The sequence below is a fragment of the Haliotis cracherodii genome, unplaced genomic scaffold (genome assembly GCF_022045235.1).
Source record: "Haliotis cracherodii isolate W230 unplaced genomic scaffold, xgHalCrac1.p SCAF_6, whole genome shotgun sequence".
Taxonomy (NCBI): Eukaryota; Metazoa; Mollusca; class Gastropoda; order Lepetellida; family Haliotidae; genus Haliotis; species Haliotis cracherodii.
In genome coordinates this window covers 41065254-41078895 of record NW_027266319.1, presented here as the reverse complement: position 1 = coordinate 41078895, position 13642 = coordinate 41065254, and the positions used below count along the sequence as shown (strand labels likewise).

The following is a 13642-nucleotide window of genomic DNA, read 5'->3' as shown; positions in this document are numbered from 1 at the left end:
ACCTTTGTTGCAATGACCATAATATATTTTGTAAAATCGAGACTAATACTTGATTTTGTTATTGCTTTGTTCAATACTAAAAATCTGAAAAGGTTTGTGAGATGAAATAACTGCTAGTGGAAAGTCTTGCATGATACGCTTCAACATACCTGAGAGCGAGTTAAAGTACAGTAGACTACGATTATGACGAACTCGAGGGGACCACTAATTTTAGTTTGGAATAACCGTAGTTCGTTATATGCTTACATACAGCATATATACAACAATTGGTCGGGACTAAAAATAGTTCGTTATATCCGTCAGTTCGTTATAAGCGTGTTCGTTATTAACGTAGTTTACTGTAGTTTGAGACAAATGAAAAATAGGAAAACATTACTCTTTTCTTGATCATGGCTTTATTTGGGGAAAAGCTGTTAGTTGTTTCATTAAGCCGTCTTTAATTTGTGGACATGTAATATCATGACACGGTCAACAAATCGGCGCGAAGAACAAATGCGTGCATCATGCAGTGGGGTGGATGGGTTGGTGTGGAGGATGGAGTGTAAGATGGGGCTCACAGTGTTCATTAATAGAGTTAAACTGCTTCGTGTGGACTTTTTAAGTGCTTAAGCCAACTAATTTTATCTATTATCTGGACAGATACCAGCACTTGGACCTTGATGTCTGATCATATTGAAATGTATATTTAACATCATGCTCGTGCACCAACCTATAGATATATCCAATATTACCACAAACTTCAAATTCATATTTAGCGAACGGGATTGGTATGTGATAAGAATAAATTTATTACTTTATTAATATTATTATTTTTGGATATTCTTTTACCAAGTAGTTTTTTTATATCCTGTAAAATATGTCTGTACAGTAAAAGTGGCAAACACCTAAAAGTAGAGACGGTCGTACGATTCCGACTTTATCATGAGCATGTGTATATAACTCACTATCAAACAGTGATGATACCAGGTGTTCATGAAAAGGTGAGTGTATCTTGCCCCACAACTTTTCAAAACTTTTCCCAACTGAGTAAGCTCTTTCATACGTCTCTTGTCCAACTGTGTGGACATGTGGAGGCCATTTCGCTCAAGTCAAAAATTCCTTATTTTGACTTATACCATATATATGTTCCCGTGATTTTCAGGTGGTCAACTGACTTGTTATTGCTTGTGTTTGTGACGGGTGCCACCTGGTATAATCACTATTTGATAGTGATTCATAAACATATGCCTACGCCATAGTCGGAAGCGTACAATGAACTCTACTTTTGGCAGAGATTTCTTATAATTTTGGAAATGGTTTGTATAGCTTTTAGATACAGCGCCGCGGTTAACCACTAGGCTACCCGATCGCCCCTCATGTTGTGAAATACCTGCATTGTGCCTCTGATTAGAGTGAGTGTAAGCAGCGTACTGAATATGAAGGCCATGACGATTGTGTCATCACACATCACTCATCACATTCACTACAATAAACTATATTTTGTCCTTGTGGAATGGGACACACAAAAGGTCAAAGAAACAGATAATATACCGTATAAAAGATGGTTTATTTATCACAGCAATGCGAACATGCATATATACAATATAATACTGGGATCAAGTTCTTCTTTATCAAACAAAGAATCCAGACCACGAGGATATGTCCCTTGTTTCTGCCACAGTCGAAATATAAACATAAGGCGCTGAATATCCGAGACGAAAGTTAAAAAGAAGATAACCCGAAGAGAGGGTGTTGGACAGTGTAATAGGTGTCTCTCCTCCCGGAACACGCGTGCGATGTTGTGGCGAAACATGGGCGCACTTAGTGTTTCTTCACAAAACGTTTCCAGAATAGACAGTTTAACATGTTCACATTAAAGGCAATGTGTGTTTGAATCATCCAGATCAGTCTTTCTTTGATGTTTCACTTTGTGTAAGAACGCCAGGATACTTCCATATTGTGTCTGTGTTATTGTTTGACTTGAATCTTGCTGAAGAAGGCACCACAGGACTCGCAGCATGGCGTCAGGCAGCAGTTGAGGCAGATGGTGTATATTTTCCTGAACATGATGCAATTAATTTCGCAAGCTCTGATCTGTGGTGTGTACTGCCACACGTGAGCACAGGCAAGCATGGCGTAACTCCAACCGTAGTAGAGGCCGTAGAGAGGACCACAAAGGGTCATCAACATGTAGCAGCATTTGAAGGCGCAGTTGAAGCATGTGTTGGTAAACTTCCAGCAGCAGTCAATGCTGTGGGCACCTTCGGGCTCAGCCAAGACATCCTCAAACTGGACCTGTGGGTTGTAAAATAGGAAACGTCGGTAAGAACGCATTAGGTAATGTGATATGTGAATTGTACTCTACGGTATATTTTAGTCAAAGGAATATTTAGTGACACAGATGGATAGATTGCTTTTTATTTTATTGAACTAAACTGTTAGTACATTGGTACTTGTCATCAGCTTTTTCCAGTGGTTTAAGGCTCCGCAAATTTCTGTGCAGAGTTGCATCCCTTGGGCACGTCAGAAACCTATGAGGGGCGGTCGGGTAGCCTAGTGGTTAAAGCGTTCGCTCGTCACGCCGAAGACCCGGGTTCGATTCCCGACATGGATACAATGTGTGAAGCCCATTTTCTGGTGTCCCCCGCCGTGATATTGCTGGAATATTGCTAAAAGCGGCGTAAAACAATACTCACTCACTCAGAAACATATGATCGTGAGTTCAAATCCCGGTTAGCCCCTATTAAGTTTCTAGGTTCTTCAGCACCATACCCGTGCTCGTAGATTTCACAAAATTGGCAAACGTCTGAGACCTGCATCACTTAGTTGCGACCCCAGCTTGATAATAGTTTAAACAAACATTAATAAATCAAATAAAGGTGTTTACTTAGTTACTGTTAATTAAATTAAATGTTAGGGAGCATGATGGTTGTTTATATTTATTTCGCCTTTTCCGTGTTTTTACAACTTACTGAGATCATTCAAAATGTCAATCAAACACTAAAATAAAAGTGTTTCATTGTTTCATGGGATGATGATGAGTATTGGTTTGATATAGATTTTATAGTTTTCATAGTTTGAGTGATTATCACTCCTTCATATTCAACTTTAACCTCTAAACCCAATTTCCGTAATGGAGAAATCATATTCGAGTAGAGATTTCTCCATCTTTAACCATGTTATGGTTGATATATTACTTCGCTAAAACTTTGAATAATAACCTATTGTTCTTTGCTTGTAGTTTGGACAACATTTCGTGCTCTCCTCTCTTTATTACGGCTGTAAGAGAGTGTGTCATTCTCCAGTAACTTCAACACATTGAAAGATTTACTTTATGCAATGTTTAGAAAGGTAGAAGGTCAAACGAATCGTCTCCGAAAACACCATCTTAGTAGATTATAGTACCATCTACGTAAATATAAGTAACATCGATACGTAGATGAAAGTATTATGTACGTAGATGTTAGTGTTAGACTGTGGCAATAATACGCTTCCATAAATTCAGTATCTTTTCAAACGATGTATGTAATTTGGGGAACATACATCTCAAACAATGATAGGGCACATATTTACATGTATGAAACACCATTGTCGTATTTGCATATGTTCACGAGAAATGATATAAAGATGATATAAAGATATTAAAGTATTTATATTCAATTAATATTAAATTAACAGATACATTTTCACATAATGTGGTGCATACACATAAGCATGGATTCAGTTACCTTCAAATGGTCGTTGATGTTGTTAGGATCTCGGTTCTCCAAATCGATTGTAGATTGTTCTGCCATTGTGAAACAAGATGACTTTCCTAAAGGGCGATACTTTGGAGCAAACGGTTCCCTGCTACTCTCTGGCGCACTTCAAGGCAAAGTGTCTCAAACTCACTTCGACCTCCTTATGCATATGTTCACATAGTTACAGGATCATACACTGGCACTGAGTTCATTGGTCCAAAGTAGTCATGTGGTTGACTGCTATAGAGAAGTCTCTCTTATTTTCGGGTATTGAAATCTCAGCGTTTGTTTCTTTATTGATGACGGTGGTTACTGCGTTGCCCCGTAAATAGAGTCGCGGAATTGCTATTTTATTGAACACCCTGGTATAGGCCTTTGAATAAATCTGACAGATGCTATTGTGCCTATACATTTTGGGTGTCACCTGAATCCGTCAGACTGTGCATATGTGTTCAAGTAAATCAATGTTACATATTGCTTAGTGATTTCTCTTTTCATAACAATCGAACATCAAAACTAATTGAGAAGAAAGTGTCAAAAGAGGTTTATTCCAAAGGTTTCACTACGAATTTGATGTCCAATAAAATGGATTTTTTGTATTGAGGTGAAACTACAGGAAAACACATTAATGTCTAGCAATGAAAGTAAGTGATTTATGTGGAAAACCATTTATCTTTTTAAAACAAGTTACCAAACAAAACATTGTGACAGTCATGAAGCCTCGGACGTGGCGTTAAACAGCAAACCAACCAACCAACCAAGATTACTGTGCTTTTATTTCACTTGACATTCCCATTAAAGACAATGTGTGCTAGAGTCACCCAGATTCATTTTGCACTGATGTTTCACCATTTGGAATGCCAGGCTTGTTCGAGATTGCGTTGTTGTTTGACTTGGACTTGCCAATGCTGTGGACACCTTCGGGCTCCTCTAAGTCATCCTCAAACAGGCGCTGAGGAGGAAACGTTAGTTAGAACGCACAAGTTATCTGATATGTTCATAACTATTTTATGCAGTATATTTTAGTCAAAGGAAACGAATTGTGTCGTATTATAGTTGTCGTTTTATATAATATGGTGTGCTTTTTATCAATATTGGTTGTCATGATTACACCACAACAAAGCCATGTCCAAAATTAAGTGAGTGAGTCTTTGGCGTGACCAGCGAACGCTTTAACCACCACCGCCCCTAAAAAACGAAAAACTCTATCTTTTAGGACTATTTCTTAATGTTTTCGTACCAATCACTCGAAACACATTGGATGGAAAAAATAGAATTACCTATCTTTTATGATTCAACCATTGTCGTGTGTGTATGTGTTCATGTGTTCGTGAGCTTCTCACAAGAAAATGTTCCTATACCAGGTATGAAGATATTAAAGAATACTGCCGGCAAAACTTTAGGGAACTGATGAAATGACAGTGAAGATGTCTCTAAACCTAATTTCGAGCTTGAAGATCAATATCTGGTGTGTCCAGCATGTTGGGAGATACATGCACGACACCTTGTTGGTATAGTGTTGATAGTATTGGTATTGCCCGCCATTGAAGAGCCACCCCAATCTGTGCCACTCCGCATAGAAATACCCCTCAGATGCTCTTTTGGGGATATGTCAGGCGACTTATCGGGCCTGTCCAAAGTACGAATGCCTCCACGTCTGTGATAATCGTTGACGACCTGGCCACGATGTGGTCAGACATTGCCATTTGCAGTTACAAATTTCGGCCGATAACTCTAGCGAATGAAACTTGTGTCAACTTATTGCTGGTTAGTCAAGTGTCCATTCAGAAAAACAAGATCTTCATGTGTGATGCCACCACACACCAAGTAACTACCGCTTTCAAGAATTTTTGCCCTGGTATAACATTCGCCGCTACGTCGCCAGCAATGTCTTCTGCCATCTGTGAATCGAGGGTAAAACCTTGATTGAACTCTGTACATTAAGTAACGCCATTGGTGCACAGCTGGTCTCTGGTGTTGCCTTACCCACCCCAAGCTGTTTAGTGCCACACCTTTCAGAGAACGCCAAGATTTTAATCTATTGTGTGGGTCAATTAATGTAATGAGACGACATTGTTTAGGTGTCGGTTTTTTAGGCCTGCCACGCCCAGGTCTCATTGCAGCCTCAACCGTTTGACAGTACATGTCCCACCTCCATTTTGTCTGTTCATTGAGATACTGTCTCGGAGGTATTTTTAAGCGTGTGCTCAGCTCATTGCATTAATGATTGTATGCTGTAATTGAGTATGGTTTTTCGCCGCTTTTAGCAATATTCCAGCAATTACACGGCGGAGGACACCGGAAATGGGCTTCACACATTGTACTCATGTGGAGAATCGAACCCAGGCCTTTGGTGTGACGAGGGAACGGTTTAACCACTAGGCTACCCCACCACCCCTAATCTCTGGCGTACACACTTTGGCTTCTGCATGAACGTGCATGCATGATGTGAAATATCATTGTGATTAGAGGTGCGTTCAGATGCAACGCCATGGTATTTTACATGTCCACCACAACGATAGCTACATTCAAAACATCGGTTCCCTTAATATTTATTGGTTTATCTATAATCAATTAATTGCGTTGTTAATTTACAGGTTACATTTATTCTCATAATGTAAATATGAGCATATATTCATTTACTTTCACATGTTCGTTGATGTTGTCAGGATCTCCGTTCAACAAATTGATAATCGGTTGTTCTACCATTTTGAGATTTACCTTCAAGACAAAGTGTCTCAAACTTATTACGACCTGCTTATGTATATGTCTACAAAGTAACAGGATCATAAAATGACACTGAGTTCATTGGTCCAAAGTAGTCATGTGGTTTACTGCTATATACAAGAGTGAGTGAGTGAGTGAATGAGTATGGTTTTACGCCGCTTTTAGCAATATTCCAGCAATATCACGGCGGGGGACACCAGAAATGGGCTACACACATTGTACCCAGGTCTTCGGCGTGACGAGCGAACGCTTTAACCACTAGGCTACCCGACCGATCCCTATATACAAGAGTGTGTGAGTGAGTTGGGTTAACGCCGCTTTTAACAGTATTACAGTTATATCGCGGCGTCTCAGCTTAATGTAGGAGGAAAGCCCGAAGTGATGCAGATCTCACACGTTTACCACTTCAGTGAAACCCACGAGCAGGGGTATGGTGCTGACAAACCTAGAAACATAATCGACGTGAACTTGGATTCCAACCCACAATCATAGGTTTCTGGCGTGCCCAAGGGACGCGACTCTGCACAGCGAATCGCACAGACGACTGGGCCACCAGTGCCCCCACATGTCCCTAGAAGTCACTCTTATTTTCGAGCATTGAAATCTCAGTATTTGTCCCTTTATTGATGACGGTGGCTACTGCGTTGCCTCGTAAATAGTCATTCACCTTCCGAACGGAATTGCTAGTTTATTGAATAAATCTGACTGATTCTATTATGCCTTTCCAAACGGGGTTTCAAATTCTTCCATTAAATTGCGTTTAAGTGAGCCGTACGTTCTAGCTCAAGTTAATCAAGGTTACATATCCTTTCGTGAGTTCTCCCCATTTCTTAACAATCAAACTTTAAAAAATAAATGATTTTCTTATACAGATTGAAAATGAAATTTGATATTTGAGAAAAACGTTCATAAATAAATAAAGTATAAATTGTTATCGAAAACAACAGTCTTTAGCATCACCACATCACCAGTGGGTCAAGGTTTTTAATCAACTTACTTCAAAAGAAATGTTGCTTTTTTTAGTTTTTAGTTTCTGAAGTAAAGTTTACATACACAGGTTTCACTCGATTTTAACAGCGTAAGGATTTAACAAGTACATATGCTTGTGAGTGACTGGGTGGGTGAATGGTTTGCGTTTTACGCCTCTTTGAATAATTGCATTGCAAAAATATCAAGCTTGGTACCAGACTCTTTTTACTTTAATTGGCGACACTCACGTTCATGGGGCGCTAGTGTTATTATTCCACGGATCGAATTAGGTCTGTTATTTGAACCCACAATTGACACAGCAGTTGTCGACGTCTCAGATCACTGGGTCTCACACACCCCCATGTGACCAGAAAAAGTCTCCATTAGAATTGATTGCTTCTATTTTCATTAATCTTGTAACTATATTTATCCTCAGCTTATCCAATTGTACAAAGCTCCGGACATTCGCTGTGCAGAGTCGCGTCCCTTGGCCAGAACAGAAACCCATGATCGTCGGTTTGAATCCCTGGTCGCCCTGTTTATGTTTATGTTTCTCATTACCATACCCATGCTCATGGGTTTAATCAATGTCGTCAACGTCTCTGACCTGCATCACTTCCGGATTTCCTCTCACCTTAGCTGACACGCCATGATGTAACTGGAGTATGGTTCAAAGCGGCGTTAAACTCAACTCACTCAAGTAAGTTACGTTCTCTGGGCATACGAGGGTCCGCCTAGAACCATGTAGACATGTATCTCCTTGCAAATTCCTCCCCATTTTAATATCACACACCAAGAAATTCTTCTAAAAACAGCTTGACCACGAATCATAATTTTCGTTCCCCTTCACGTTTTCCATGAAACAAATTTAGTTTTGCATCCGGGAAATTAAGTTCTACACAAACGCAGAAAGTGTTATATGCTTATGAATGAAGTCATTAAATACTAATTATTATCAACATAATTGTTTATCATAAGATTGTTTGTGCGACACATGTTTACTTGTACATGTGCCCATACAATAGAAAGATGCCTTTACCAAATGAATTAAAAGTCAAACTAAACAAAGAATTGTATGACAAAAGAAGATTCATTTGTCGCAGAAGAAATATGTACAATATAATTCGATGTTGTACCACTGGATAAAGCATGATTATTTGTTTTTAATAACACACCCTTTTGACCTTCTTTGTACCTCGAAAGGCGAAATAAACAGAAAGGTTCTTGTATAAACATAACACTTTACATTTATTTTAATAAGAGAAAGTACTATGATATGCATACTTTGTGCTCCTAGAATATAGATTACGTTTAGTCAAATTTCTTGTACACAACTGAAGATACAAGACACAAGATCCTTAAAATACACAGGAATTGTTCAGAAAACGGAACAGGCATGTTTCCTAGAACATATATTACGTTAAGTCAAGTTTCTTGAATACAGCTGAATATAAAAGCCCGATGAAATGCTACACGGTATCCTTAATATACACAAGAATTGTTTAAACACGGAACAGGTATGTTTCAAGTTTCACTTCCAGAAATGTCACTGCAGTAGATGAAGGTTGTTCTCGATGGCAGAACATGTTATTGGTTTTAGCATAACATATTCACATTGAAGCCAGTGTGTCCAAGAGACATCCAGGCCAATCTGATACTGTGTTTTACTCAGTGCAAGAATGCCAGGATACTTCAAGATTGAGTCTGTGTTATTGTTTGACTTGAATTCTGCTGAAGACGGCTCCGCAGGACTCGCAGCATGGCGTCAGGCAGCAGTTGAGGCAGATGGTGTACACTTTCCTCATCATGACGCAGTTGATCTCGCAAGCTTTGATCTGTGGTGTGTACTCCCAAATGTGAGCACAGGCAAGCATTGCGTAACTCCAACCGTAGTAGAGGCCGTAGAGAGGTCCACAAAGGGTCATCAACATGTAGCAGCATTTGAAGGCGCAGTTGAAGCAAGTGTTGGTAAACTTCCAGCAGCAGTCAATGCTGTGGGCACCTTCGGGCTCCGCCAGCACATCCTCAAACTGGACCTGTGGGTTGTAAAATAGGAAACGTCAATTAGAACGCATTAGGTTATCTGATATGTGAATTCACATCATCTGAAAATAATGCATGATCATACCATACAGTATATTTAAGTCAAAAGAAAAGAATTCTTTCCTAATATTAATGTCATATTACAAATCACTCGAAACACACTGGCTGGAAAAAATAGAATTACCTATCTTTTCAAGCGAAGTATGTAATTTTCAATCTGGCGTACACATCTCAAACAATGATAGGACACATTGTCGTGTGTGCATGTGTTCATGTGTTCATGAGCTTCTCACAAGAAAATGTCCCCATACAAGACATGGAGATATTAAAGAATACTGCCGACAAAAACTAAGTGAATGTCCTAAACCTCATTTTGAGCTTGTAGATCAATATCTGATGTGTTCAGTATGTTGGACGATACATGCACGACACCTTGATGGCGTAGTGTTGATCAACTTGCGTATGGTTGCACTTGGTATCGCCCGTCATTCTACATAAAGAGCTACCCCAATCTGTGCCACGTTGGCGGGTGCTGGGTCTCTGGCGTACACGCCCCGACCGAGAACATCCCCGGATGCTCATTTGGGGACATTCAGGGGGCTGAGCGGACCAGAAAAATGTCCGTACGCCTTCTCGTTTGTGATAATCGGTGACGACCTAGGCACGATGTGGTCAGGCATTGCCATTTTGCAGTTACAAATTTCTGCCGATAACAACAGAACACAAAGGTTTGTCGACATATCGATGGCCAGTCAATTGTTAATTCACTCACACAAAATTAGTTCGCCTGTCATGTTAAGTAAACCCCTAACCATGACACAACCGCTCCTATACCGATCATCGTCAAGAATTGTTGTCCTGCCATACTGCTCGCCACTACGTCGCCAACAACGTTTTCAGCATGGTGTGACACCAAACCCCTGCTGCCTAGTCCATCCAAATCCTTGCCGCCCATGGTTAGCTGTTAGGGTCACACCCTTCACAGGACGTCTTGTTTTGAGGCGGGCTGCATAGAGCCGGTTTTTAACGCTAGATGTTGAAATTCGCCTTCCTGTTATTGGACGGAATTCTTTAGTGACAGTGAGTAACCCTGTCGGCGGACACACTTTGACTTCTGTGTGAACGTTCATGCATGATGTGAAATTTCATTGTGATAAAACAGTTTTTGTAAATATTTAGCTCAACTATATTTCCCTTATTATTTTGTCAGTATATTGATATACAATTACCTGCTTTTAATTTACAGGTATATATTCACAAAATGTGGGCATGAATATGAGCTTAGATTCATTTACCTTCAAATGATCGTTGATGTTGTTAGGATCTCGGTTCTCCAAATCGATGGTGGATTGTTCTGCCATTGTAAAACAAGGTAATTTTGTTAAGGGGCGAACGGTTCCTGCTTCCCTCTCATGCACTTCAAGACAAATTGTCTCAGACTTATTATGACTCCTTATGTATATGTTTACATAGTTACAGGGTCATACATTGGCACTGAGTTCATTGGTCCAAAGTAGTCATGTGGCTTACTGCTTTCAACTCGACATGTCCCTGGAAGTCACCTTCATTTTCGGGCATTGAAATCTCAGCGTTTTATTAATTACGGTGGTTACTGCGTTGCCTCGTAAATTGAGTCATTCACCCTCCACGCGGAATTGCTATTTTATTGAACACCCTGGTGTAGGCCTTTGAATGAATCTGACAGATCATATTGTTCCTGCCCGAATGGGGTTTCAACTGTATCCGTCAGATTGTGCTTATGTGTTCAAGTAAATCAATGTTACATATTGTTCTGCGAGTTCTCCCTATTTCATAACAATCGAACGTCAAAACTAATTGATTTCCTTATATATATTGAAAATGAGAATTGGATATATGAGAAAAAGTAAATATGCATAAACAAATAAGTTTCAATAAGTGTCGGCATCATCACATCTCGAACATGCTTCAAACGTAGTTTTATTTCTGATCAGTTTCTATTTTGACAAGAAAGTGTCAAAAGTGGTTTGTACGCAAAAAGCTTCAATACGAATTTGATATATCCTATGCTTAAAAGTAGGGGATATTTTGTATTGAGGTGAAACAAGAGGAAAAACACAAAAATGTATAGCAGTGAAAGTAAGTGATTTAGGTGGAGAGACTATTTCCGAAAAAATCAAGTTACCAAACACAACATTGTGACAGTCATGAAGCACGTGTCCTGGGGCAGCATGTGCAAGGGGTGGTATGTTAGTGGTCTGGGTGGTCACTCAGATTCGGTTGTGAGCAGGTGCATATTGTTTTCTTCAATCAAACGGTCAAAGACACTTTATTGAACATATTTAATCATTAAGGAAGCAACAACATTGATCATGCGACGCTTGCAACGTGCAGAACGTTTACGTGCCACAGGCATGTTGCAGGTGGGCACATGCCAGATTATTGTTAACCAAACGTTGAATGTTTTTCAATCTGTCATCAGCAGATTGTGGGTCCTATACAAACAAACACATTACGTCGATGATAGACGCCACTCTGGACGCCCAAGGACAACAACTGCGGCCCAGGACAGATTAGTCAGAACGATGTCACGAATAAATCGGCTGCAAACTGCCACTTAGATAAGGGACTGGTTGCAACAGGCAACTGGTGTAAGAGTACATATCCGGACGGTGCGACATCGTCTGCACAGATGGCATTTGCGTGCACGACGTCTACGTGTCATCCCACAACTTACTGCACCTCATTTGAATCAGAGGCGATAGTGGTGTAGGGGACGTCAACAATGGGATAATGTCAGGTTTTCTCACCAATGGAGGTTCAATCTCTACTTCCATGGCTATAGGAATCCGGTTTGGAGACCTCCAAATGAGCGTTTTATGGACGTTAATGTCGTACAGCATGATCGTTTTAGAGATGGGTCCATAATGGTATGTCGTGGTATCATAAGAACCTAATGGCCTAACTGCGCTCAATCGTGCCAGGATTGTGACAAAAATACCATGTCATGCCACGGCCATTCAACACCCCTGGGACGATGAACATCGTAGGCAGACGTGTAGATCAACGTGAACATCCACCCACTACTGTTGCTATGACTGATGACTGGAACATCTGAGTCAAGCTGACAATGATCGACTCATCAGAAGCATGCCTCTACGAATCCGATCATGTCTGACCAACAGAGTTGTTATTACTGATATTAGTGATAATGGCTGCAAAATGAAAAATTTGAATATGACCCGCGACCTCTTTAAAGACCAAGTGCCCACCATCTCATCACTCAAATTATTAGAACCCTTCAGATCTGATCGCCTTCTCTCAAGCAGATATGATGATGTCATTCCCATTTGCCAATACCATATAGATGATAAGATATGTCTTGATGATTCCCACTATCCCCTACGTTTTTGGCATTGTATAGTTGGGACTAAACTAGTATATATGCTTGTCAGTGAGTGAGAGGATGGGTTGAGTTTGATGCCTCTTTGAATTATTGCAATTCAGAAATATCACGTTGGTCAGCTTGAGGTGATCCTGGTCGTAGACATGTATAACTTCACGATCATAAGTATAGTGCCATTGTTCCAAAGATCATAAGTAGGTCTGTGATTTGAACCCACTTTTGAAACAGAGCACACACACACACACACACACACACACACACTCACTCACTCACTCACTCACTCACTCACTCACTCACTCACTCACTCACTCACTCACTCACCCACCCACCCACCCACCCACTCACTCACTCACTCACTCACTCACTCACCCACCCACTCACTCACTCACTCACTCACCCACTCACTCACTCACTCACTCAGTACACTTACCTTTTAGCATAAACCAGGTTTTTTTATCACAAATACTCAAGGGGCTCGTTCTGCTTTTATGTCGTGAACGGAACTCATGAACTGTGTGCAGCTTGTTGTTATGCCGTTAAGTAGAATTGTGCGACACTTCTGGCATTCATCCAACATCACGCCCACACGTGTTTTTGTAACTGTATTACTGTTCAAAGCAGCATAAAAGCAGTTGCTATGGAGATTGAGTTGAGGTTAACGCTGCTTTGAACGGTATAGTTATGGCAAACTGAGGATCATCATCAGGACTACCTCAGAATTCGAACCAATGATCCTGTGCATCTACATAACTATTCTCAGAAATTGTTGCGCATAGGTAATCCTTGTACCCCACTATCA

At 40.3% G+C, this 13642-nt stretch overlaps 2 protein-coding genes across 2 annotated transcripts; both read right to left on the bottom strand.

Annotated features, from left to right (window-relative positions):
- Positions 1–1553: 1553 nt before the first annotated feature.
- On the bottom strand, positions 1554–3854 carry LOC139445850 (caveolin-1-like). Its single transcript, XM_071227080.1, has 2 exons — positions 3708–3854; positions 1554–2274 (listed from the first exon to the last, which is right to left on the bottom strand). The coding sequence occupies exons 1-2, from the start codon at positions 3771–3773 to the stop codon at positions 1948–1950; spliced, it is 393 nt and encodes a 130-aa protein (XP_071083181.1). The 5' UTR covers positions 3774–3854; the 3' UTR covers positions 1554–1947.
- Positions 3855–8454: 4600 nt separating this feature from the next.
- LOC139445855 (caveolin-3-like) lies at positions 8455–10892 on the bottom strand. Its single transcript, XM_071227084.1, has 2 exons — positions 10754–10892; positions 8455–9451 (listed from the first exon to the last, which is right to left on the bottom strand). Exons 1-2 carry the CDS (start codon positions 10817–10819, stop codon positions 9125–9127), a joined length of 393 nt encoding a protein of 130 aa, XP_071083185.1. The 5' UTR covers positions 10820–10892; the 3' UTR covers positions 8455–9124.
- Between the last annotated feature and the right edge of the window lie 2750 nt (positions 10893–13642).